Source organism: Centrocercus urophasianus, unplaced genomic scaffold (genome assembly GCF_019232065.1).
Source record: "Centrocercus urophasianus isolate 14NV4802_14NV808 unplaced genomic scaffold, USGS_Curo_1.0 seq_10, whole genome shotgun sequence".
NCBI lineage: Eukaryota > Metazoa > Chordata > Aves > Galliformes > Phasianidae > Centrocercus > Centrocercus urophasianus.
In genome coordinates, this window is record NW_024884142.1 from 86,758,700 (window position 1) to 86,786,461 (window position 27,762).

At 39.0% G+C, this 27,762-nt stretch overlaps 1 protein-coding gene across 3 annotated transcripts; it reads right to left on the reverse strand.

Annotated features, from left to right (window-relative positions):
- Nucleotides 1-411: 411 nt before the first annotated feature.
- Nucleotides 412-27,641, reverse strand: TMEM63A (transmembrane protein 63A). Of its 3 annotated transcripts, XM_042809622.1 has the most exons (25): nt 27,586-27,631; nt 27,071-27,240; nt 26,742-26,855; nt 25,688-25,884; nt 23,551-23,630; nt 21,690-21,753; nt 20,673-20,710; nt 19,383-19,525; nt 18,782-18,833; nt 17,552-17,660; nt 17,041-17,111; nt 16,542-16,622; nt 15,866-15,989; nt 15,399-15,532; nt 12,604-12,741; nt 11,124-11,277; nt 10,228-10,334; nt 8,531-8,617; nt 7,851-7,913; nt 6,723-6,885; nt 6,192-6,297; nt 4,728-4,895; nt 2,553-2,668; nt 2,102-2,161; nt 412-1,516 (listed from the first exon to the last, which is right to left on the reverse strand). In XM_042809622.1, the coding sequence occupies exons 4-25, from the start codon at nt 25,871-25,873 to the stop codon at nt 1,352-1,354; spliced, it is 2,409 nt and encodes an 802-aa protein (XP_042665556.1). In that variant the 5' UTR covers nt 25,874-25,884; nt 26,742-26,855; nt 27,071-27,240; nt 27,586-27,631; the 3' UTR covers nt 412-1,351. The 3 variants fall into 3 exon arrangements, with proteins under 3 accessions (XP_042665556.1, XP_042665547.1, XP_042665565.1); XM_042809613.1 differs by lacking the exon at nt 27,071-27,240 and having other exon boundaries at nt 27,586-27,641; XM_042809631.1 differs by lacking the exons at nt 25,688-25,884; nt 26,742-26,855; nt 27,071-27,240; nt 27,586-27,631 and having other exon boundaries at nt 21,690-21,848; nt 23,551-23,572.
- Between the last annotated feature and the right edge of the window lie 121 nt (nt 27,642-27,762).

Genomic DNA, 27,762 nt, shown 5'->3' on the forward strand with positions numbered 1-27,762 from the left:
AGTTGTCCAAACCACTGCTCCCAGGAAACTAGAGGCCATCCTGTAAGACACTAAGCATCTGCACACGTTTATCTGCGGCACAAATTTTGCTCCAATTATAGTGTTGCTGCTTCACAGATATACTAATAAAGGACACGTTCAGGATCTAACAATTTAGCAGAGAGCAGGGCTTTGGAATGTCAGAATCATCTTCCTACCCACAAGTCACAAAGATTCATCCCTTCAAATGATTTGAATACCTTTACAAGGGATGTAAAGGTATTCAAATCTCTCATGGAACGTGTCGTTGTGAACCTTGTGGCAGTGCTTAATGAACAGCTTATTGTGCTGCCCACATTGCAAAACAACAACCAAATAAATAAATAAATAAAATAAACTGTGTCAACATGCAAAGAAAAAAAAAGTCTGAAATGTCTCTGAACCCAGTGTTTTATTGCTCTGTGATCACTAGTTACACCTCGATGCAATGTAGTCTGAAATAAATTGGCACTTACTACATAATTTAAAATCTTAGTATCGTACACCTTATATTGGAATCAGAAAAAAAACAAAACAAAAAACAAAAAAAAACCCCAGAGAATTGTTCTTTTGGCCCAAGATTAAAAGAAAGATAAAATATTCCTTTATTGGTGGCAGGTAAGCATTCATTGTGGAAGGTCCTTAAAAATAGTGAACAAGAACTAACAACGTAAGTGCCCTCCGTAATTATATAAAAGCAGTACCAGGTAAGTGGCTCCCTTCCTTACTCTAGTCCTATGCTTTGGCACTTTTAGTATCCAAGTGCAAAGTAACTCCCTCATCCCATTTGAGGAAAATAAAAGTGCTCAAGTGTACACCAACTACTTTGAGGGGCAAGAGGAGAGATTCCCACACACCAGCCTCAGCTCCCACACAAACAGTACTTTTATCAAAAAGTGGCACTGCTTTCAGGATTTAGCACATACCAAGGAGTTTATAAATACTAAAGCTTTAAAAAAATTAGAATCATTTTCAATAAATAAATGACATCTGGTAATAGAGCTGCATTTGCTTTGCTGATCAGATATCTATATGCAGCATAAGTTATCTTTGTGAGGAAAGCAATGAAGTAGCAGACATGAAGTCCCTGAGGATCAGCAGCTCCGTGTTCAACATGTTTATTTTGCAATGCTTGTAGACAGCAGGGTAAACAATCAGTCCCAAGGCATCTGCTTTTTAATCTCCAAGCACAGCTGCAGACCACACAATGAATCATTTCTGTATCTCTTCTGTAGGCAGTAATCTGTGAAACAGAATTCTTAATAGACAATGGTGAGGAATCAGTTCTTCTAAAGTTGGATCAAGTGCTCCACCGTGTGTTAGTCCTTGGCATTCAAATGGATCCTTCTGCTATTCTTTCAATTGCTGACTGGGCAGAGTAGGTTGCAACATCTGCCCCTAAAGTATCGTTGCCCATGGTACCATATGTTTGCTTCTCCTCATGGGCAAACATCGTCCTTTCTGTAGAACGAGGCTGCAAAACTCGAGGGATGTACATCTGAAATCACAAGCATTAAGGATTTTACTAGTCTCTCAGAGTAATACTGGGAAAATTTACTCAGGATAATCTTTTTCCCTTGCCATTCTTCTTTTCATCCATTTCCCATTCTTCACCTTAACAACTAAGGCCTTCTGCATCCTACAGGATGCTTCCTGGTGCAACACTCATCTGAATGTGCACAATGTGTAGACTGTGGCACAAAGACTTCTAATTCTACCCCAGACTCACAGCCTTTTTAGCATCAAGGCAGACACCTGCTGGTCACGTCACAACTTCAAAGTCACAAAGCAGTGGCAATTGACTACACCTGACTGCTGTCCAGAGATTAGGTACTGGCTGATGTAAGGCCCGTAACACAGCGTACAGTAGCACATCTCAACTACTCCTAAAGCTTCGGCCGAAGGTACTTCTGGAACACCACCTGGAACAGTCAAGGAGCCCAGCTGCAGAACTTGCTGGTCCCACCAACACATGGGAAGTCCTACAGTCCATTCAGACTAATGCATCCTACACAAGCTCTTTGCAGGGTGAGAAATTAAGCTTCTCTAGGAAAGAGAATGTTAGTAACTTTTAACTTCTTACAGAAGATGCTGGAATGGTTCGTACATCTATGTCTCCACTTTCACCTTGAACGTCTTCTATCTGTAACCGATAACAGGTGAGGGAAAGGGAGAGAGAACATCAAACTGTTAAGTCAAAACAATATTAAGGAATGTGAGCATTTAAAAACCTGCAGAAATAAATCACTGGGCAGTGCCAGTTCTCTACTGCAGTCTCGTAATGAACTTGCCTCTAGCTTTCTCTCATACACTCCCATACTGCTTTTCTCTCAAATCTTGCTAACACTGCTGCGCTTTCCACTGCACCAAATAACCCACCTCTACTGATCAGCCCTTGTTGGTCATCTCACTGTAACGCATCCCTGTGGACAGGCACTGCTGCTGACAAGGCAAGAAACAATCCCACACCAACAGCTGGCGCTACGTTAGGTGCATAGCTTGGTGCCAGAAAGTGCTACCCTACCATCACTTACCTTATAGTTCAGTGGGCTCAGGTGCTTGAAACACGCAAAACAAGTATAAGCCACGCACACAGCAATTGTGATGCTGACAACTAGCAATGTAAACATTGTTGTAGGTGCTTTAAAGCCTAGAAAAATATTCAGAGAATACAATATAAAAATACATAGCAGGAAAAACGCGTTCTGTCTTCCCCACTTTCAGAAGCCTCATGTTTTTTCCTTAGAGGACCAGACAATCCACTTCCAGCCTCAGCTTGGAGATCCTGGTTAAGCACAAACCTCTTTGGCTGGTAAAACTGCTGAACAAGCCATTTTCCCAGCATTTTTTTTCCAGAGGTCAAGAAAGGCAGCTATAAAACTTGAGCGACAAAGCTCACAGATCCTTCTCCTCATCCCTCAGTCAACTATTCTGGATCTACTTCTAAAATGCTTTTATTGATGATCTGTGAAATGTTATGGGTAGAGTCTATTTATTAGGTGTGGTGATGGCACTAAATGGAATGGCTTGCAAACAACCAAAAGGAGAAAAGTGACTTTCACAGATTACAGATGAATAATAAGACTGTAGCTCCATTGCATACAGCTGCAATGATTACAAAATGGATTGCAGTCAGAGGTGCAACCCTGCTACCAAAAAAGCAAGTCTCAGGTACACATACCAAACAATAAAGCTCTTCTGTACTACTGGCCTTTTAAAACCAAAAAATGGGGCACTGCACTAGAAGTATGGACAGAACTAGGAGGAATCTAAGGAAAGGGAAAGAAGACAAAAAGCTGAGGAAACATGAACGAGCCAGGTGGGATTCTTTGGGGTGGTGTGGTAGGAGCATGGAATGAACACAAAGAAAAGATCTAGAAGAAGACTAGTAAGAAAACAATTAGAATGAATACAGAGATTATTCTCCAGGTAAACTCAGGAAGTACTCTGAAGAAATTAACCACATTTTGCAGTAAAGATTATCTGAGTAAGTATTAAAGGGAAAAAAAAGTTAACTCGTCTGTTCCTAAGTTTCTTTGGCCAGAAAAATAAACACCAGTTTGGTGCTTGGTTTTTTTTGGTTTGTTTGTTTTGTTTGTTTTGTTTTGTTTTTTTGTTTTTTGTTTTTTTGTTTTTGTTTTTATGATAACACCAGCATGGGTAATGACATGGAACAAACAAGTTTTTAGTAGGTTATATGAACAGATCTGTATGGACTGGTTGGAGACAAAAACAAAACAAATAACAGCAAATAAATGTTGCTGTTCAAACAGAAAAGGGAAGTGGAAAAAATATCGGCTTGCAAAAACAGTTCTTGAAACATGGGAAAAAACAAGCTTTCAAGCAAACAACTACTGCAGCAACAGCTGCTCAAACCCAAGGACAGACTGAAGCAGTAGTTCTGAGTGCCTCTTAAATCTACTGGGAGCTACCTAAAGTTAAATGACAGTCTGCCAACAGTATTGTCTAACTACTGGTATGCTAAAAAAACATTATGAAGCATACTGATTTGTCATCAGTGCTGCGAGAGCAGAGAAAGTAAAACACAGGGCTCCCTTCCCAAGAAGTGAAATTCAGCTCCTTCAAGTGTCACCCTCATCCCTTGCCAAATGCCTCCTCCTAGGGGTAAAGAGCCATCATGAACCTCTTCTGATGTCAAAGCTGTTAGCATATCACAGCCAATGCTATTAGTACCAAGTGTTTGCAAAATAAAGAACACCCACATATCTAAGAGAAATTACATAAAACCATGAGTTTTCAAATCATAGAATGGGAAGAAGAGTCACTATTTCACTGCAGTTTTTCATGTGAAGTTTCATGGACAGCGTATAGCAGGTCTTAGTAGCATCATTAGCTAACATTCTAACACTTCTTTTCTTAAACAAAAGAAGCAGTAGCCAATTCACCCAGACTGATTATACAAATGCATGTAGTAAAGCCAAGAGCCATTTCACTAGTGAGAACTAGTTCTGAAGAGATTGTTATATTTTGTGTGGAGGGTTTTTTTCTTAATTTGTTGTAATAAGTCTGTCACTCCACAGCTCAATTGGCCAGTTCAAACTCAGTGCAATACGTAACCACCATAACTTCATATTTACTGGAGCAAAAAGAAAAGCCCATGATGTCTATGAAGTTTCACGTGTAAATAATTTAGGTATGCTGGCAAAAGAGGTAGGAGTATCTTCTCAGTGAGAACAGGTTATACTTACCCAACCTCAAAAAAGAAAAAAAATAAAGCCAGAAAAGGCAGAGAATTGGAGCTGCAAGAGCCTGATTCACCGCTGAAAAGTGCATCTTTTTCTCCAGCTTAGCAGGGAGGTACGCATAGTAAAGGTTGTAACGGTCAACCATGTGCTTCAGGAGCATATATATTAACCCTGGAAGGAAAAAAAAATAATAATAATCCAAGGAGAAGGGGGTTGCAAATGTGATAAAAGCAACAATTCTGTGAGGAAACCTGCATAAACAAAGTGACCCAAAATTCGGATACTAATGGTGGATACGGGCCAAATATGAATGAGATACAGTTGCATGACAGCAGCCTGCTCCTAAATTTGCTCATGAGGCAGTGCCAAGACCCCCAAGGTCTCACCATCCCTCCCCCTCTCCTCAGACTTCTATCACCCACTCCTGCTCTCAGGGTGCATCCAGAGCTCCACCCTAGTGCTGGCACATGGGGTCACAGTGGTTGGGTAGAGTTGGGAACTTCCTTACACAGTACTGGTAAAGAGGAAAGGTCTAACAGCAGCTTTGTGTTTGCTTCTCAGCCTTCGATAAATTCATGTCTGGATTTCAAATCAGCTGTGTTTTATCCCCAACAAAACTCTTACAGATGTGACAGTTGCAAATTACAACAGCGCAAGTACACAGTAGCACATTCCAATATTTACAATTGCACACAAAGAAGTCTAAATAAACATAAACTGTGTTGTTTAAAAAGCAGCCACACTCTCCCAATAATAAGATTGGTGATTAAAAATTGTTCTGAAAAAATATCTTATTTAGCTAATTATACTGCATGTAGCTTTCCAAAGTTTTAGATTAAAAAAAGATTATACCAATACTATCAAACGACTTTGTACAACATGCCTGAGAGTGGAAATAAGCGTAGCTGTTGAAAGAGTTCTTCATACATAAAAACAATCTTTATGAACAAAAGATGCAATAAAATGAAACATAGTTCAGATCACAGGCAGTGAAAATGGGCAATTGTCCGAGAGTTCTAGACAGTGGTACATCTTCTGCATGCTCATAGTGCATTTAATGACTGGTACAGCAAAAGCTAAGAAATCCTCAAACCTACATAAGTAATTTAAGGCATAAATTTTAATTTTGTTTGTGATACGGTGCAAAGAAAACTTCCTAGAAAAAACGTAGCCTGAGATTTGGATAACTTCTGAAGGTCCTGCACTCCTAATTAGCTGGTAGTCTAAGCCAGCAGGGCTATTGGAGCATGCAGTATTCCTCTTCTTGTCCATAGGCAAGACTAAGACCACGTGCCAAACAAAGCCTCTTCTGTCCTTTTCTACACAAGAAGGGATGGAAATGTGGATCAAAGTCCTAAGAGTGATCAGCATCTGAAGAGTACACTAAGAAACCAGATCTGGGCCTTATGTAGCTCCCACTTGCCTCGGCCTCACCTATGCAGGGCCCACGGCTCATTGGAAACTTACCAAATGGGACAATGATGGGGCACGTAATGCTATAGGCCATGATGACAGTGAACACGCACAACATCCAGGCATACATTGCTCCAAATTCATATTCAAATGCCTGTTGCTAGGAAAGAGAAACAAAGATTCTTATCTCTCAAGTAATCTATCAACATGTCAGTAGTTAAGGTAGACAGACTAAAACAACAGTTCACCTTCTCTTATACCCTCCTAGGAGAGATCACTTATTTCCTTGAGAGGTATTAACAGCAAATATGCACTAGCATTACATGTTTTAAACAGCTATACCTACAGAAAATACACTACTACTTTCATAGCCTTACAGAAATTCCTCAAAGTTACTTTCAATTACAGGAAGCAACTACATGAAACCACAAGGTTAAAAGTGACTGTGCCAGACACAGAACCTTCATCTCACTGCATAGTCCATTGTATCTGTACTGATCCCTGTGCTGGCTTTAGCAGTAGAGAAAGCTCAAGATGCCACAGCTTTTGGCCAATATTCCCATTGCTAAGAAAAAGCTCTAATACCTGTTTAATATTTTTCCTTTCTGCAGTGGACTTGGCCATTACCATGCGTATGGTGTAAAGGATGAGGCCAGGCAGGCGCAGCAGCTCCATCCCATTGCCAATAAAAGCAGAGGCAATCACATAGTTCACAAAGAATGCTCCCTGGTCAGGCAAAAAGACACATCTACAAGGAAATACGTCAGACAGTGACTGGAAGGCAGACAGACAAACAAGTACAAAGAACATACGCACACTTCTAGAAATTTCTCTCCATTAGGAGAGGTACAGAACACCATGAGAAGTAGCTACAAGTCTAATAATCTTGCTGAAAAAGAGTACAACATAACTATAAAGGCAGTACGTGCAGTATACTGTAAAAGTGTACTTTTATAGTGCTATTGCAAATCAGCCTGTAAGAAGACTTGCCGAGTCACACTGTTTGGAGAAGGAATAAATTGCTCAAGAAACAAGACAGTGCAGTCTGATGGGTGGCTGATAGCAGAAGAGAGCAACAGTTGATGTCTATTAGCAGCAACTTGAGACAAGATGAGATAAAATTACCCTACGGCAGCCTGATCTCCCAGCTTAGAAACTCCTAACCGTTACTGATCTGAAATAGCGGTGGGAAAAAAATCATCTCTTAGTAACTGCATCCTATTCTTTCCCTCCAGTCTCTCACAAACTAGCCACTGTGTCCAGCCCGTAGTCACAGAGCTTCTAATAACCAATATCTGCAAGTTTGCAGTACTGGCATAAAAACATTTGTATTTCTTAAAATCAGAAGTGAGTTAATGGATTTCAAGAAGTGCTGCAGCTATTTTGTCTCATTGCAGTCTTCAGGAGGATTTTCCCATCAATGACATGCAACAATCCTCACTACATTATCTAGTCCCTTCACCCCATCCTGTCTTTTTGCACCTCTGACAGAATTTTCAAGGATGTGGAAAAATAACTCTTCATTGAAATTTTGCATATGCTACCCAGCAGGAAAAGGTACGGATTTCTTCACAACAAAGGCATTTCTGTTGTCTCCTACTCTCACTTTTCCAAAAGCATCACCCCAGTGCTAACTTTAGTAAACACTAACCAAAATTAGACACAGGTAAAAAGCATTTTAAATAACCTTGCAAGAAGTTGCTTAATACTTACTCCAGCCTAATGGCAGAATCAGACGACTCTCTGTCAAACAGCCAACGGAAGAAAAAATCAAGGCTGAAAGAAAGATGGCTAATGTGATTCAGAGGCTATTTGTAATTTATTGTGTGAAAATGCTTCTTTTTCAGTAGTTCAGAATACTATTTCAGCTTTATAGTTACTGACAGTCATAAGCTGGCAGAGAAAAGAAAGAAGATGAATAATCAAACATCCACTTCATACTGAAGTTTTAATGATTCATTTTTAGCAACCATCATATAGGTAGGGCAAAGATATGCTACCCAGTTAGCTAACCACTGTACGGGTCCAAAAAAAAGAAAAGAAACTGTAACTGAAGAGTCAGGAAATTTGGCTCTTGGCTGTATCAGTATGGGCTACTTTCAACTGGAAATTATCTTTCATTGTCAAGAGATCCCTTTGCTACAAGAAAATCAGACTCCAGAAATAGGCAAGGCTAAGACAGCCTCAGATGAAAGGTGAACATTGAGATATTGTAATATTATCTAGTTGTAATAACTGTCATAATATCTAAAGTGTAATGACAAGATCACCAGACAGTCTGGAAAAGGATGAAAGTACAATATCTAAGCTTCAACTAGCAAACAAAGCAATATCACAAAAATATTATAGGAATATTATTAAAATATTCAAACATTACCAAAATATGGCTTTACCTAGTGAGACCAAGGGAAGGCAGAATCAATACCATGAAGATCAGAAATATGTAGACTTTATGCATCATTATTCTGTTCTCTGCAGATCTATCAACAAAAGAAAATTAATAAGAAATTCATATGAAAGCCTTCCACGCATGAAGAATTTTGCCCAAAGAACACCAGCACCCAGAAGACTTCCAGCTTCCCCTGCCATATTGCATTGCTGCAAGATACAACAGAAACGCCTTTGAGACACACTGATTTGGACCAAGCAGACTCTCAGTATCTTCTTGGGCACAGAAAATATTTTAGAATATTAATCCAGATGCTGGATTAACAAGACTACAGTCCTGCACCGCAAGCAAGGAGATGTGCACCCATCACAGCTGGTTTGTCAGCCAGTGATACTCATCTCTCAACAGTTTGTGAACAAGCTCCACACCAAACCTTATGCCAGGAGAGATTAGGCAGTATGCAGAATGGCATCACCTCCAAGAAATCAGACACTCAGATAAGCTACTTTACTTGCCAAACATCAACACTTTGAGAATAACATGACATGACTAATAATCTACCACTCCTACAGCAGCAAGAACATCTTTCTAGTGACTAATTGTCACCAGAAAACTGCAGAGATCGCCATAAACAACTGCTTTTCCTCAGGATGGTATCAAATTAGGCATTAAAACCACAGTGGCTTTATAGGATCACATAGCCCTTGGGCACTATGGGATTTATCAGTTAGTACAACTATAGTAAGGCTTGAAATCAGATCTGCTATCGCTAGCAACTCTAGAAAACTTGTGATTAATTTAAAATGGCTCAAAGTTGATGAGGCAAGTGCAATTATCAATAAAAAGCATTGATGAAATGTGTGCAACTTTGACAAGTCAACAGAAAATTCTGGACAACGTCTTGGAAGGGAATGGTATAAAAAATAATAAGGATTTGACCCTAGAATCAAAAAAATGAACAACGGCTGTAGGGGGAAGATTAAACAACAGCAGGTACAACTGGATTCAGTGTGCAGTAACACAGGTAAACTGAGCATGAAACCCAGCACACGAATCAAGAGCTCCACCAGGTTAGCAGCACATCACCTGACACCTATGGGTGGCCCAGTTGTATCTGGAAAATCTTATGTCAACAGACCTGACAGGCTGTGGTCCTGCAGGCCTTCTCAGGTCACCACTAGCAATATCCAACAGCACAGATTTGTGCACTGTTACATCCAAGTCATGCAAAATAACAATGATGGCTTTCTTATAAGTAGCTGTCAGTAGCTGGAGCCCTCAGAATAGGATTTGAGACTCCAGTGTTCTCAGCTTAGGGGATCAAAACCCCCCCACTTTTTACCTTCCTAGAGAACGACCTCAGGGAGATTTGAGGTACTAACCATGCTCCTGTTGAAGGAGTATTTTTTTTCTAATTAAGCTTTAAACACAAAGTGTGTGTGAAGGGGGAGCAAAAGTGAATCATCTGGTTGGTTTTGTACTTAATACTACAAGTAGAATAACTCCAAAACACTGGTTACAATATTAGAAAGAGAAGAAAAGATGATATTCCCTGCTACAAGAACTCCACAGACTTAAAACAAACAAACAAACAAACAAAAAAAACCCAACACCATAAACAGCTGAGTGCTTCTCCTATTTTTTTTTTTTTTAATCAGTAATTCAGCTGATAAGGCCAAAAAGGTGGAAGATTTTGCTTACTTTGTCCAATGGGACTCCAGCAATGTTGAATAATAAACAATTGTTGGCAGCAAAGCTGAGAAGGACCAGAGCAAGAGTGTTGGGAAGAACTGACTGATGATAGGATTCTGATGGAAATAAAAAAAAAAGAGGTGAGAGTAGATGTTAAAGGCATTTTAACACAGCTGTGCTAGAAGAACAGAGGCTGCAATAATCAGCTTTTTGTAGATGGTAGCAGATCACACTAAGGCAATCTTTTTGAGATTCAAGTTTGAATCTGAATAAGTTCAAAATGAGCTAGAGCTCAGCTCTTGTGTGCAAGACAAGAAACAGGAGAAGGACTGGGGATTGAATTGCATGAGGATGAAGTCTAACAAGCAGTTTTTAGGTCGTACACACAAGCTTTGGGAAATATCTAAAATGAACAATTTGTAAGAGATTTTAGCTGAAATTAGACGAATAATGGCATCCTGGTTTTCAATGTAGTAAGCAAAACAAACCATGGCATTTCTTCAGAGCTTAAAATCTGAATTCCCATCTTCTCATGCCAAAAATCTAAATACAAGTTGGATACAAAACTGGCAAATGTTTCACATTTTCAACATTTTAAATGTAGTAAAAACTACAATCCAAAGATACGAGTAAATATAAGATTGATAATAATATAAAGTTTCAGATGAAAATATTCAGCCCATCAAGGAACAAAAGAGGAGGAACCAGGGTCTGATTCTGGACCTACGTGTGTGTGTGTGTGTGTGTGTGTGTGTGTGTGTTTTTGTAAGTCAGCAGCTACACGTTCTGAAAATTTCAACACATTTAGCTTGTATACATTGATTTTGTTTTCTTAAACAATACATCCATCCCTTTAATAACATCTTGTCCTACATACAGCTATATCCAAACACGGTGATACTCACATTAAGGTAGTGAATAGGTTTAGTGACATTGAACTTGTCCATGGTTGATATGATTATGGATGGAGTAGTAAGAAAAAACAGCAAAATAAGAAGAGACAAATTAATGCACCACCATCTGACCCACCAGTTCAGCCCACGCACCGAAAGATTATTCCTGAAAAAAAAAAAAAAAAAAAAAAAAAAAAAAAAAAAGGAAAAAGCAGTAAGCATTTGCTGCTAAAAGTACATGTTACCTGTCAAGTGACAGGTGGCACTGCTTTTTCATATTCTCAAAGTTATATGAACTTCATTTGTACAAACAAGATACATAAACAAAGTTCCAGTTGTTACTAGAAATAAGTTGCAGTGGTTTCATTAAGTGATAACATAGCTTGCACTTGCAGGAGAACTTTTTCAGTCTTTTATAACACCTAAACACAATGTTCAAAGTAGTTAAGACCTGGGATGAAGCAATTTTTTGTTCTGCACCTACGTATTAAACTGAGAAAGTTAAAACAAGAGACTGAAACTATATGAAGAACAGCTCTCAGAGGCAGAATCTACCAAGAAGCTGTGATTTGAAAAGTAAGGAAAAAACATCCAACTGAATCCACAGCAAAATCTGGTCTTAAACAGGCAGTGTTCTTAATATTTCCTGAAACAATTCCCCAAAGGACCAGAACGATTTGAGCCTCAGCCAAAGCCAAGCATTTAAAGTAGACAAAACAGGGACAGAGAGGCTCTTTATCACCCCCAGCAATGACAACTATCATGGTGAACCCACAGCAAATCACTGTTCCTCCTCTTCTTCATGGGGAAAAAACAAACAACACATTTATTTGTGCCTAACTTGCAACACAGATGCCACAACTAATCTACTGTCACATAAACTGGGCATTATATTGATTGAATCCTAACTTACTTACGAAGCAACCAGAAAACGTTTAGTCATTTTTAGCCTGTAAGCACAACAAAAGATAGCACAGAAACAGCCTGATTCAAAATTATGTATTTTCATCACTCTCTCCTGTCTGTGATGGGTAAAGTTACTGGTTCGCTCAAAAGATATTGGCAGACAGACCACAGTTCACACAGTGGATGAGGCAGCACATAAAAAAAAAGATACACACCTATACAAACTTGGAGAATACTCATATTCTAACACCAAATTCCTCACCTCAGACCTCAGCAACAGTTACACACGATTGCCAAAAGACAGAACTGCTGAGGTACAGAGTGATGAATATTTTTATTTATTTATGTATCTATTTATTTATTTCATGTTAACAGAAAAAGCAGATGCCAGAATGGGGTAGCAAAACCCTAATCAGCCTCTGAGAGGTGTCCCCAAGGTGAAAGAACACCATTAATAGAAACAAGAATTTACAGTCTCATTTCTGGGTTAGAGGAAAAAAATAAAATAAAATACAGACCCTTTCTTCTGTCCCTATTCTAAACCTAAAGTATTATAAATAAAATGGATGGAAGACAGGAATCTTACCAACATATATTCTCAGGATAGGTAGCGTATTCAACCTCCCAGTTTGTTACACACAATTCCTTGCTGTAGGATGATGGCTGGGGTTCTCCCTTACACTTAATACTCCGACATTTGCAGGCATTGAAGTCCTTAAGGATACTGCAAGGAGGAAAACAAATAGGATTATTCCAAATTACTACACCTGAAAATGCTGAAGGAACACTGCCCATAGCACTAAAAGGCATTTTTTTTCTTTTAATAACCAGAGATCAAGACAGTGTTTAGATAACGTTGTAACTTCATCTCGTGCATGCAGTGACCACTAGATACAGTTATTAACAGAGGCCTTTGGTACCTGACAAAACTGGAAAACAAAAAAATAACCTTGAATCAAACTGCTCAGTGCTGCTATCAGTGCAGCAAAGGCTCACATTAAAAAAAAAAAAATAAAAATAAAAAAATAAAAAAATAAAAAAAAAAATCAAACTTTGAGAGCATTGGAAAATAGAAACAAAGGCAGCCAGTACCCCAAACATCTCATGTAATTACAGCTGTTTTCAAGTCAAAGAAAATCAATCCTTCAATCTACATTCAGATTTGATGTTGGCATAATGAATTTTAACTAATTTTGATTTTTCACACAATTTTTTATAATGCTAGTAATATAACAATTTGAAATATCTTCTTTCACCCACTCCCAGAATATCCACAATACTTATCTCCTGAGTTTATTATCGGTGTACTTTAAGTTTAAGCACAGCCAGAGTAAGTCCTTCCAAAGATTTCTCAGAACACACCAACAGAAATGCTTAGCATTTATTTAGACACAGTACAACTGTGTGTGTGCTGTGATGCAAAAGTTCTCTGCTACACTAGCATGGAAACAGAAATATATCATATCTGAATGAGGGGACTCTAAAATTCCTGGTTACGCTTGTTTCTCAGTTATGCTCATAACATTAAGAAAACAGAGACAATTAAGAAACCACACAAACAACAAACAAAGCAAAAATGAGAAAACAGATCTCTACCTTACCAGAATTCAAGCAGGGACATCAGCATCTTGCAGCAAGTATTTAAGAAAGTTAATTATAATTCAATAGCTTGTTTTTTAAAAGTAAATAAGCAGGAATCTTTAGCACTTCCAGATACACTACACAAACGTGAGCACCAGCACTAATCAAGCTTCTACAGCTATCTGATTCCATGAACTTCAGTCCTGGCTTTCTGCTTCTCCCATCCTATTTCAGGGCTCTGTGGAGCAGAGACCACTAGTGACACCGTATAATTTTCTAATCTGGTGGCTTCAACATCAAATGTAATCTAATTTTCCAGAGAATAGAGTTCACAGCAATAAAAATCTTTTCAGTTCTCCATGATTCAGCTCAGAGATGTCTGTAATGCAACTCTGATGCGTGCACCGAGAAATTATCACATCCAAATTATAAACAAGTTAACAGTCAGAGAAGATACCTCAGTGCTTATTTCTTCTTCCAGTTTCACACACTGAAAGATTATTCTGTGCTCTAAAATATTTAAATAGTGTGTAATATTTAATAAGTGTGTAACATGACAAGATCAAAGAGGAATGCAATTCATTGCTTTTAGTCGGAGCCACACAAAACTTCCCCGGCACTTTAAATTCTTGAAACCCTACAGCCTAGACTTCCCTGAAAAGACAAAGGCCTTGGAAGACTCTATCACCAATGTGATTTGAAGGTCAAAAGAATGTAGAAAACTAGAAAGACTATAGGGAAAAGAAAAAAAAAAAAGGCATGGTGTGCTGCATTTGTAACACAAGTATTATTCTATTTCCTTCTACTCAACCTTGTGTTAGTAGAGGATTCTCACAAAATGTCAATTGAAAAGGACAGGTTACGTGCATCTTCTGTATAAACAACTGGGTAAAAGGGGCTTAGCTTCTGATACTGCATCTACACAAGAATCTACAGAAACAGGTAAGAGACGTAACAACTGTAAAATCTGTATGAAGTCAAGATCTTGAGGGTCATATAAGCAACATGAAAGCAAAAGGAATGTTAAACCAGGTTGTGCCACACAATCACCTCCCATCTTGAAAAGCAGTCACAATTACCAAAATCTAGAGTATCTTGTATAAGTCCTACAACACAAAGTTTTATTTTACAGGCTTTTGAATCATCTTATCCTAGGTTATCTAACAACTTGTGTATTGAACACAAAGAAGGGTTTTTTTAAATATATACTAACACATTTATACACACACACAACATAAAAAGGCTGAGTGCAGACATTTTTTTCTGTAACTTGTACAGCAAGTGATTAAACTTTCTTTCTACATATTTAAAGACACACAATGCTGGGAAATCAGGTTTCTTCTCTTTACGCCACCCAGTACTTCACCAACACCAAACATCTAGAATCTACTTCTAAAACAAGCTCACTGCTTTGCTGAGGTTACTCAGTAGCACCCACTGTGATAGCTTAGTAACTACTTTTGTACATTACAAAATGGAGAAATCAGTAACCCCTTTCCAAGATCCAACTAATTTGGCCTACTACTAACCTAGACTAATGGACCCCACAAAGTAGGGATTCTTATCCCAGTAAGTACCCAAGCCACTTAATCTCTTAGGCAATCAATTCTTCATTTGAAATATAGAGGCTAAATGCATATTTGCAGAAAAACTTACCAGTAAGCAGAGCAGAACAAATCCACATGATGGTGAAGAAGAAGAAAGGAAGAAGAAGCAACATAAGCAGACAAGCAACACAAACAAGATCAGTTGTACTATTAAAGTTATAAGAGAACAAAGAAGATAGCAGACGAAACTTACTAGGTTGCCATGGATTTCTCTTGAAATGTTACAAACGCCATTCCTAATGGTTTGTTTTGAACTGCTTCTTCCTCTTTTGAGAATTCCTCAATCAGTCCATTTGTAACTCTACTATAATACTCTACAGCATCTTCCTGTTAAGAAATTGATGAGTGTTACATCCAAGCATCAGATGGCTGATACCTTCATTAAAATACAGTCTACACAAACCACGGTCCTTCTTCCTTCCACAAGTTACAAGTCACGTCACCACATGAAGACAAACAAACAGAAGGTTCTCTTGTATTTACTTTTTGCACTAAGGTTACACTACTAAAGTTTTGGGGAAATCCTTTCCTCTATTGCACAAGAACATGAAAGATAAGTTCCCTGCAATGAATAAGTAATTTTTTAAGCTCACAGGATGTTACATAAAAACTACTTGATATGATCTTCCCAGCTACTGTAAAAATGAGCAGATCTCTCACCCTTTCACATCCTCTCATTTCACAGCAGCAGAATTGACCACATGGCTTAGGGTTGACTTTGACTGGATCACCATGCTTCTCATACATGTGTTTATAGTAAGTCAGGCTTCTCTCTGCCTCATTTCTAGGTGGAAAAACACATCCAAAACATTTTGCAAGAAAACAGTATCAACAAACTTACAAAGAACATAAAACCCAAGAGAAAACATTGTGTCAAAGACTGACAGCTAATCAGTCAAAGGCATTCATAAACCTTATTCTAGCTACTTTGTACAATTAAATTTCAAGCCTGTAATGGCATTGAAGAGTCTACACTCCTGAGGTTCCGGAAGAAAAAAGTTGCTATTGTATAGTCCAGAAGTAAACATATTTCCCTCTTCCCTGACCACAGCAGCAGTCTGCTACAATTACTAATTAGTATTACTAATTCAGCAGCTGGGTTTTCTGATTTGTATTGTCTGACCAAGCAAACAATGACATACCAGCCAAGCCTTTAGAAACACATACTTCAAAACACAATTGAATCTGAATGAAAAGCAGAACAGAACTGTAAAAGCAGAAATCATTTCTAGTATGTGCAAGCTTGGTACTATTGGTAAATGTCAAAATGTTGATTAAGAAACTGCAAGATATCTACAAAATTATGCTAAATTCAGATAGATACAAAAACAAGTACCTTTTTCTAAATAGATGAATAAGCCTGGATACATCATAACATAGCTGGACCTCCAGCACAACGCAAGTTGGGTAGGCAGCACTGAAAACGAAGCAATACAAGAGAAGTACACTGAATAAACTGTTTCAAAGACCATCACTGGTGTCTAAATGGTATCTCAATTACTTCTGAACAAGGTAGCACAGAGAGCCTTCCACAGAGACCGGCGTTCAAAGTTACGTTAGCATGAGATGTGCAGCATTATTCCCAACTAAAAGCCATATGGGAATATTTATGGGAAATGTGGAAACAGCCACATTTTGGGTTCTAATTTTAAGATTGGCTAACTAGTTCTATTGAAACATAGCATTTTTCATTCTATTCTCAATTCTTTCTAAGGAAAGAGACAGTTTTAGAAGATGATAAGAAATAGCGCAAGAGTCAAACACATTTCTGCCTGCGAGTTAAAACTACTACGATAATTCTAAGTCCTTTGTTCCTAATTAAGCATGGAACTTACACGAAATGGCCTTGAATAGCTTCTTGTTTTGCATTTTTTGGAAGACCAGTTATAAACAATGTGCACTTAACCTGCAAAAGAAAAACAACAAGAAATCCTATTTTGAAAAATGGCAGTAAAGAAAGAATATGCAGCATCACTGCCTTCCTCCTAAGTAGCTGTGTTTTAGATGGGGAGAAAAAAAAAAAGGTAGGATATTTCAATGGGAGCAGTACCTATTTAAGATAGCAAAACACCTCCTGCACTGGTTAAAGGCACTACAATTTCACAAGGTCCTATTACTACCCCCACCCACCCCAATCTACAGACACTTCTCACAACTCAGTGGAGATTCATTTGCAGTGAATTCTTTCAGTTATGTTACATTCTAGCAAAGAGGAGGCATTACAGCAATTTGCTTTTTTAGCACTGTCTGCTTTCAAATAGACCTGGCCCGTTCCTGCCCTCTCCCCCCCACCCCTGCCCACACACACAGATTGATTGTTTTCCAAACCCCAACACAGAAACTTACTGTATTTTCTTCTTTATATGTGACTGTTTTCATGTGATGACTCATGAAGACAACAGTCAGAATCAGGTAAACTACAGCAAAACACGTGTGCAGCCAAAGAAGATTGTTACTGTTGGACAAAACATTATGAACATGAGAAGCAGGAAGAACTAATTATCCCACCGACAAACATAGTCATCAAAATGCTAAGCAGATTAAAACCTTTCTTTAAACACAAAACAACAAAAAAGGTAGTAACTGATAAACACTCATGCACATACGGATCCTTGGACAGGCATTACAGTTACCCAATACATTTTACAGTGCACAATTAATGAAGGTGCAAGACAAACAGCTGATTTTAGGCGACACTGAGCTTATGCCTTTGCATTCAGATGACTAATTGGAAGCTCCACGATATTAGCCAAGACACTTTTCATTGGTCAGTGGTTATTGTGCTAAATGCATAACTGAACTCCCCTTGAATACAACCCTTATCCAAACCAGAAACATCCTAAAATACAGAGGCTAAACCCCACTTTCCCGATGGCTCCTTCCTCCAAACCTAAAAACAGAAAAGTGTCCTGTATGCAGCTCTTCAGTTTTGAGATGAGCACTACTAACAACATAAAATACAGGAATCTATTTTGCAGATAAAAACCCAACCAAACAACAAAATCCTCACTAGCTACAAGGAATCATAACAGTTAGATAAAAAGCAAAGTGCATTGGCAAATATTATATTGGACACTACAGAATGGATAGAGTTTTGAATAATGATATAAAAGAAAAGCTGTACAGATTAGTATTGCAACCATTTTTACAGACTTTTTTTTTTTTAATGAAGTTACTTGAATTGTGAACTCAAACGGAAGAGACATTCACAAATCTGGTTCAAGAGAATTTAAGTTATCTGAGTTGCACGTTACAGTAAAGCTGTCAGCTTTGTTTTCCTTTCCACAACACGGTTTCTTCTGGCATAGGTATTTCTCAAAACAATGTTGTTAGATGTGCAATCATTAGCCAAGACAGGTAGTAAAAAGAGCTGAGAGAGTAGAAGCCAAGATCATAGATTTCTTATCAGAGCCATAACATACAGCCTGAAGCAGAACGCATCCTGATTTCAGTTGACAAAGCACAATTAAGTAATTCCTACCCCTGAGAGCCACGTTGCAAGCATCAACGCATGTATTCAGAAACTATGGCAGGAAACAGACATCAGCATAAAAGTACCTTCCAAGATTCACTCACCCAGTTTCTAAGTTCTGTATAGTTGTTCTTCCAAAACTGTAGGGATCTTTAACTAAGACGGAAAAAAACCAAACCACATAGCATCATTAGCTGGTATAAAATACACCCGCAAACTAAAAATGCTTTTTTTTTTTTTTTCCTCTCCAGACATTGATCTACTTCAACATTAAAACAATTTAAAACAAGATGATCAACTGAAGTCAAGCCTGTAAATGTGTACAAGCCTGTAAATGTGATCTTAGCAAGACTGATAAGAAGTCAGCGCATAAGTACATTTTATGGGCTAATAAAGGCTTGTTATCAAAAATGGAAATGTGTTTAAACAAGATCTGCCAGAGTTGTGTTCATTAATATTCCATAGGACAGGGCAGACTAGAGAACACACTGTATTTGTCGAGTACCAGTCGATCAGGATTAAGACTGCAAGAAACATGAAACAATTCTTTCAGCCCAGTCAGCACAAAGACTCAGCAAAATGATTTGCTACTCAAAATGGGACAAAACCAGGGCAGAAGGGAGCAAACAAACAGAAGGTCCTGAATGTTTTTACAATGGCATTAAAGCTGATTCCTTTCAGAATTAAAAAAAAAAAAATTCTTACCAAGAAGATCACCTGATAAGTTGACAGGCAATATGACACCAACAGACAGAATGCTGACAGCGACCAACAAGCAGATGATGTGACGTTGGAAGGTAAGGTAATGTATGGCATCTTCACCACATCTGTCATGAATCTCATCATCACTACATCAGAGACAAAAAAAGCACATCATCAGTCTACTTAGTACTCATGCGGTTGCTTGTTTGGGGGTTTTTGAACATGCTTTCTTTTCTCAGTTAACCCAATGACTTCCCCTCCAATTCCTATCACTTTCCAACACCACTGTGTTCTCTCATCTATAAGTTTAACTGCTTTGAGTTTCAGAAGTGTCTTTTTCTTGCACAGAATCAACATACAAAAACTAATATAATGAAATTTAAGATGGAAACAAGTAATGTGAAAATATGCATGCAAGTTCCTTATATCAAGCTGGAAGAGGACAAAGACATCTGCCACAACTTCCTGCTTTAAAACAGCCACAGTGGAAAGCCTACATCTCAAATTTTAGGGTCACCTGTGACAGTGTTCACACATCTCAAGAAAGGCTTCCTTTGAGGAAAATGATAACAGAACCACCTTACCCTTAGAATTCTTAGCATCTACTCATTTTCAGCAAGACAGATGAGTAAAATATGAGTTCTTGAGAAAGGAAGGGACTAGCAAAAGGGGAGAAAGTCTCAACTGCACTACTTTCTTGTTTCAAGGTATCCAAGCTAGAAGTGCATTTTTAAAAATCATTATTCACTAAGCTCCAAGAGACAAAGAACCAACACCACAAGTCTAGTGCTCACTTTCTGGAAAACAACAGGATGGGCTTTTCTTTGTCCTGCAATTCCAGCCCCAACTAAGTCACCAGTTCTCCACAGAATTCCTTGCACGGAAACCACGTTTCCTGCTCCAGGGCCCACTGGCTTCAAACAGAGGAACACCCACATAGCACCCTTTGAAGGGTGTAAGCCTGGAGCCAAGTTCTTAGTTCAGAATCCATACAAAAGGCCTAGATTCAATTCAGTTCACACATTGTTCCTAGATCAGGAAGTCTCTGGCCTGTCAACTGAAAGGCAAGTGTATCCTGGAGAAGCATTCCTATATAGTCACCTTGTTTTCATGTTATTTTTTTTCCCCAATCCACTACTGCCCACACACTGGAGGCACCTGCAGCGCTCTTTGTATTAAAATTCTGTCTACTCAGGAAAGAAAAAAAAAAAAAAGGAGCACAAAAAGTCTTTCTTTTCTTTTTTAATAGAAACAATTTTAAAAAGTTATTTACTATTTATTTTTTGTACTTACTGCATCCGAAAAGCAGCTGCCATCCAAGAACAAAAGCCCTGGAAAGACAGAAGTTGTAGGAGTTAACATAGAAATACTTCTCTTAATTGGACAGGGTAGATGCTAGGGGTTTTTCTATTAAGCCAATCTCTTAGCTAAAAAGCTGGCAGCCAGATAGTCTGAAATCATTGTTTAGAAAGAGAAAAATACAGAAAATACACACAGAAAAACACCTACTGCTCTACACACTTTCTAAAAGGTAATTTGTATGTCTGCCTTCACAGCGTATTTAAGATTTGAGGGGCATTACTTGTATATTTACTGCTTGGGCTCCTTAAACTTACACAAGTCTAGATCCCATCCTCACTGAAGAGAAGTCAAGATTTAATCTCACTATGAAAATTGGTATTTCATGCACAATTTTAGAATGGTGATTTTCTCCCCTAAAAAGAATGCTTTCAGAGATTCCAATTTCAAGGAGAAGCTGTTTGAGAATCTGATACAAGTTAATATCTTAAACTCCAGTTAGAAGTCATCTAGATTTAAAAACCCTCCTGTGAAACAGTACAGGAGAGATCACATCCCACTGAATGTTCTAGAATGGTTAAGAGCAAAAAAAAAAAAAAAAAAAAACCACATCTCCCTTGAAAGGCCTATTCTTTCATGTTAGTATTCAATTAAGAGACATTTTTATTCAATCGTTTCAATGATAGAATTGCTAAGTTTAAGCAAAAAAATTCTTCCACTACTAACTAGTTTTAGTATTATAATGTATAACCCCTCTCCTACTTGAGAGTTATTTAACAACACTGACACAAGATACTGATTGCTTATACAACAATAACTTATCAAGAAATGGACAGATTATTAACAGCTCTATAAAAACACAGTACATGATGTACTACTAACTTTTACACTGAAAGACCATCTATACAGAAGTACAGACTAATACACTGGGCAAGGTGGAATGGCAAATTATAACAAACTGCATTAGGTAGTTTATATCAGAAAAACTTAAAGAAATCCTAAAATACTTACACTGTCATACTCAAGAGCTTCAGGTGCTGATGAAGATGCTGATGAGTGGGTATATCTTACTCCACTGAAATAAATTAAATGATGCTTTCAAGTATCTTTCATAACTGAGGCTGGAGTTTCAAATAATTATTTCCACTTTAACAATTCTGAAGTAACTACCTGAAATAATATTAAAACACTTTTTCCACTTACAAAGGCAGTGGTTTTCACCTTGTAGCATACGCCTAACTACGGAAGCTAGTACAGTGCCTCATGTTCAAAAGTCAGGACCTGTAAGCTCCTGAAAAGAGAGTAACTGAACTAGAAATAAAAGCGAGCGTTTTATCGAGGTACTAGACTGCACTCATATAAAAGAATACAAAACAGGTTTTTAAGTCTAGGCAAGATCAGTTCTGCAAGGTATCTCAGATACTCCTCATCACAAGAGACCAACTTGCTTCCCTCTACATCTCTCCCTTCAACTTACAGCCACTACTCAAAATTTCTCTTTACCTGCAGGGTGCCCTCCTCATTCAAATTCAGCCCTGTAGCAAGGCTAAGACAATTAGAGAATGAGCAGCTTTCAACAGAAAGAGCAAAGTACCTGTTTTCAGTTCGTTGCTAAAAAGAAACATTGCAATGGTGATGTGACATAATTATGGGATTTGTGGATGTATTAACAATAATTTTGGCCTAGGTCACAATGCTGTAGGGACAGGAACAGACTACAGTGCAACTCACTGCTCAAGGACCCGCTCGCCCCATGCAGATCTCTACAGCCTACAGAGAAGCCTCTTCATTCTTGCTGCCTGAGTTGGCTAGATTAAAGCTGCCTCAGTTATTGCCCTTTTTTATTCATTTATTTTTGCACATCTAATTTTCACACATGTACATGGAGTGAGTCTAGAAACACTTTGAGCCATTTCCTTCTAATTAACTGTGGACTTAACTACAACTTAGAGATAGGACAAGGGGGAATGGTTTTAAATTGAAACAGAGCAGATTTAGGTTAGATAGTAGGAGGAAGTTTTTCACTCAGAGGGTGGTGAACAGGCTGCCCAAGGAGGCTGTGGATGCCCCATCCCTGGAGGCATTCAAGGCCAGGCTGGATGTGGCTCTGGGCAGCCTGGTCCAATGGCTGGCAACCCTGCCTGTGGATATTTGAGGTCCTTTTCAATCCAGGCCATCCTACAATTCTATGAATTTAGCTGTACCATTAAAACAAGCAAGAGTCTCACTTGTAAAGCTTATCTACTTCTTAAGAGATGACTAGTTTTTGAACATTGAGACATCACCTCGTAGAAATAATAGTAAAAATAAAAACAAATAAATAAATCAAAAGCTCAGTTGCAGTTTTCACTAAAAATCAGTGGGGAATTTCCAGTTAGAACCAGTTAGAAGACATTCAATTTTAAATTATTTCTAAACCCTTCACAGTAGAGTCTGCGTAGAGGAGCTCTGGGAAGATACTGGGCCTGAATGGAGACATGCACAACAGTCAGTATCCTTCTGTCACAGAAGCACTGTAAACATTAATATGTAGCCACATGACTTGTTAGCAGACAAGCAACCCATTCTCTCTCTCTCTCTCTTTTTTTTTTTTTTTTTTCCTCTCACATCAACCTCCTTAGCCCACAGCTGGAGAAGGAAATTTACAATGACAAAGGCAAACAAGCAGTTTTCAAACTGACACTGCAAAGAGGAACTTGCAGCAGAACATATTTCAAACAAGGTAGGAGGATTACATTTTTAACAAATACACGTATGTGATTACCAACATCTAACTGATACAAATTCACTTAAATTAAGCCCTGCTTAACTCCACTGCTTCCATGTTCCCTAGAAGGTTTCAACAAATCAGTCTGGTTGTGTATCTTTTTACCCTTCAGCTTCTGATACAAGAGCAACGCGTCCGTAGTCCCAGAATCTCTTCCTTATAATGGAAAACAACAATATTAAAATCTAGAAAATAAAAACAGAGATTTTTATATTTTATTTTGTAATCAGCTTTCTTGGGTGCATAAGTGCCGTTAAAAAAATGCTGTCCTAAGTCTTAAACCAGCTATCGCAAGTTAATGGCCCCAGTGGTGATCACACTACAAACCAACCCAGCAGGACCAAAGGAGTGGAAGAGCCACCTTCCTGTCCTCATTTATGAAGGAATCCTGAATGTCATATGTCTGAACTGAATGCATATCCAGGTTTGTGAAAGACAGCAGTTCAAAGCTTTCACATATACATCTTTACTGTTTTCCTTTACTTGCATCCAGAACTATGATGGAAGACTTCCAGTGCCGTTCTTTTATTATTTTTTACTTAACATTAATGTAACTGGCTGTAGGGAGTTTAACCATTTTCTCCAGAATTATTTTATATCCTACTCAGTAATAAGCTATGCATTAGTACAACTCATAAAACCCAGAAACGTTCATTTTTTTACTTCCTCCCAATATTTTCCTTTTTTGAAAGAGGCTAAGTAAAAAAATAATAACAATCAGTGTATTTCACAGATGTACTGCCTTTTTTTTTTTTTTTCTAAGAAGAACTTGCTCTGTAAGACACAGAACTAACAAGACCTGTTTTCCATGCACATGTTAACACGTACACTCTCGCCTTCCAGCCCCTCCTACATCCCATACCTGTTTGCCCAGTGATGTAACTTATCTCATGCTATGCAAGTACTGAAGGGTCAGCCAGGATACATGTCAAGATTACCCAGCTAACTTCCGCATTTTGCAATAAATAAAGCCTCCTTACAATAACCTTCTCCCCAACAGGAAATAAAAGTTGAGATCCTTTTCCTTTATCTGTCCATTAAGCTTCATGCAATTCATGAATTTCAGCGATGCCAAATCCTCTATAGTCTAAGACAACCCAGGTTTAAATTGGCTAATATATTCTCCAGCTATTAGGAGGAGGAACTGACAGGCAAAATGGGTGGATAATGCAACACATGAGCCTCACTTCCTCAGGAAACCAGGCTAGAAATAATATTCAGAAACCAATCAACTGGCAGTTATTAAAGAGATCTGCATAAATGTGTCATAAGCATAGGAGTACAGGAGTTGCTAAATAAATTGCAGTACTCGGTAGTTGAACAAGAAAAAGTCTTCTGCATTGCAGCTAGTTCTTCCTGTCTAGGCAAAGGTGCAGTGCAGAGGCTCAGTATCTTTATATTCAACCACAGTTTGGGGAAAAAAAAAAAATTGACAAAATTTTATTCAGTGCTACTAAATAATTTTTAGGTACATCTCCTAGTTCTTACAGAACTACCAGCTCAGACCTCACATAGGTAGTTTTAAGTTTCCTCACGTGGCTTTCTACAATTTGGGAAATGTGATCCCTTCAGTCTGATTTTATTATCAAAACCTCAATTCTCATACTAATTTGCCAGCCTACAGGTCTTATTTTTTCTAGTGACTTAGGAACACTTTTGAGTTTGAGACCAAACTCATAAATATAACCAAAAAATTTTTGGAACCCCAGGCCTGCCTTAGCAAACTAATCCATTTCTTCCTTTTATCCAGACTGAGCTTCTTAGTACACTACTTCTTTCACTGCTTTATGAGATCTAATTCAGACACTTGGGAAGTGACAGATATTCCATATTGCAACTTCTCTTGCAAAACAATCAGGAAATTTTCTTCTGGACAAGCAATTTAGCAATGGCATTCCCTTACCAAAAGTATACCCATAGTAAGGAAAAAAATAAGACAAAACATAGAAGTTTGAGTTACCACTTCAAAGAGCACCTTGGCCCTAAATACAGACCCAATCATTCTGCACTCTTCCTACATTTATACATCTAACATTCAGTTCACATACAGGTGGGATGACAGCGTCACCGTTATTAATACCTGAAAAGTGCCTTGAAGTTCCCAGGATGGCCATCGCATATTTGTTATTTTTGATGATTCTTAGAAACAAACCACTACCCGATAAACACAGAATCCAGCACAACCTGTAACTTTTGAGAAGGCTCTAGTATTTTCAATATAATAAATAGAAACCAGGCTTACAAAAAAGCAGGTGACATCAAGCAGCAAGACAGTTGGGATTCCACCAAAAGTTACTCCCTGGAGCACTGTGCTGCCCCGGGCAGTGCTGTAGCAGTACGTCTCATTTGTTGAGTTGAAAAATCCACTTCTATTCCAGGAATAGGCCAGATGAGAATCTCCAATACCCAGAAAGAAGAGAGGGCTCATCTTGTCTTTCCCTTAATAAAAAGAAAAGAAGAAACTACATGAAAAGCCTGCTTGATATTTGCAAGATGTACTGAAAGAAAAGCACAGGAAGACTCAACAAGGAAAGGACTTTGGAAAAAATAGTCGTATTTGACAATCACTCCTCTTTATCTGGGAAATACTTTTGCAATAATTGACAGACTCAGTTGTTGGCAGTGCCCAAGTGAGAATGCCTGACATCTAACCGATCCCATTTTCCACAAAAACCTGAGGAAAGCTACTGAAGAACACACAGACCTTTCCATCATCTGATCTGTAACATTAAACTACTTATTTCAGACTGGATTCTGACTGTAGGAGTAACACAGGGCACTAGACATTCTAACACATTATAGCAGTTCAAAGACTTTGTTCCTAGTTGATGAGCACGTGTGACCATACTGGCTTGTAAAGGCCTTGAGATCATTAACAAAATTGTCACCAATTCTCCTGAAAAGAATTAGTGCACAAATACATTCCTCTTTCTCTGTTCTTTAGACATTGCATGTTTTCCTTTTTAACAGGAGAATTTAGCTAAGAGAACAGGCACAGTGACTACAGTACCTTGCTAACACAACAGAATATTTTCATTCTTCTAAGAGAACAGCCATTCACCTCATTTTATTCAATTGACTTGCTCAAATTATTTAGTAGACAACACACAAGACTCAGCTACCGACACAAACACCTTTTAATCAGTGCATACAGCTGCCCACTTATTTTGAGACTTCCAGCTTCAAGCATTGCTTTTCTTGGACCCTATAAATGTGATGGTTCTTATCTATTTCAGACAGAAATATGCTCCATGTAGAACATGCTTCTGATTGATAAATTCATAAAGAAAGCATACCCCAAAAAGCTTTATCCTTTGGAATCAAAGACCGCAGGTCCTCATCACAGGCCCAGATGCACTACTTTGGGGATATCACACCTCTACAAGAAGGCCACACATGACAGCGCTATTCTGGAGGATGTAAATGAAAGAATATGATTAACCACAAGGTCTCCTTTTAAATAGAAACAAAACAAAACAAAAGCCACCAAACATAGAACAGCTCGCATGGGAGAATGCTCCTCCCAAACCAGAATTTGCTCAGTGTTAGACTGCACAACTGGGAGACAACAGGCAACCTTTGTCCCAGCTGACAAAGATATATATACATGATGTGTGCTGCGAACCTGTTCTTGCTTTCTAAGAAATTTAGTGCTGACAGAAGAGCAGCTTTTAGCACACTGCGGGACCTTCCATCACATCCATCGCAGAGACCACAGGTTAGAACGGTAGCAACGCACCCAGCTCATCAGATACAGTGTCCGATTTTGCAAGCCTTCACTTTCAAACGAGGTAGCTGTTAAGAAGATAACCAGTACAGCACCACCCCCAGGTGGAGCTGCGCGGCTGCAGCCCAACGAGACCTCGCGGGGAACGCGAGCACCGCGACCCGCACTGCTCCCTCTGAGGGGCTGAAGGAAGCGGGCAGCACCCGCCGCAGCCCCGCGGCCGCCCCTCAGGGCTCGGCTCGGCTCAGCTCGCCCTCTCTACCGCACTGCGGCCGCCCCTCAGGCCTCGCCTCACCCTCTCTCCCGCCCCGCGGCCGCCTCACACCGCCCCTACCCACCCTCCCCCCTCTACCTTCACGGCCGCGGCCCGGCTGCCCCCCGCCCTCCCTCTGCCGCCGCACAGCCCGAGTTACCGGCCCAAGCAACAAGTCCCCGTCCCCGCGCATGCGTGCCGTCCCGCGCCCAGGCTGGCAGCCGCCGTGAGGCAGCGGGCGGGGCGGGAAGCGGCGGCGGCCGTTGGTCCCCGGGCTCCCTGGCGGGGCAGCGCGGCGGGCGGGTTTTGCTTCCTAACTGCGGCCGCCTCCTTATTC

What these genes read in the sequence shown, in the direction of transcription:
- TMEM63A (XM_042809613.1), bottom strand. Translation starts at nt 25,873, where the DNA reads ATGAGCCCTCTCTTCTTTCTGGGTATTGGAGATTCTCATCTGGCCTAT. An exon ending in GCAGCTGCTTTTCGGATGCA is followed by an intron (nt 19,526 to 20,672) that starts GTAAGTACAAAA and finishes TCTCTGATGTAG; the next exon opens with TGATGATGAGATTCATGACA. An exon ending in GAGAAATCCATGGCAACCTA is followed by an intron (nt 12,742 to 15,398) that starts GTAAGTTTCGTC and finishes TCCTCCTTGCAG; the next exon opens with TATCCTTAAGGACTTCAATG.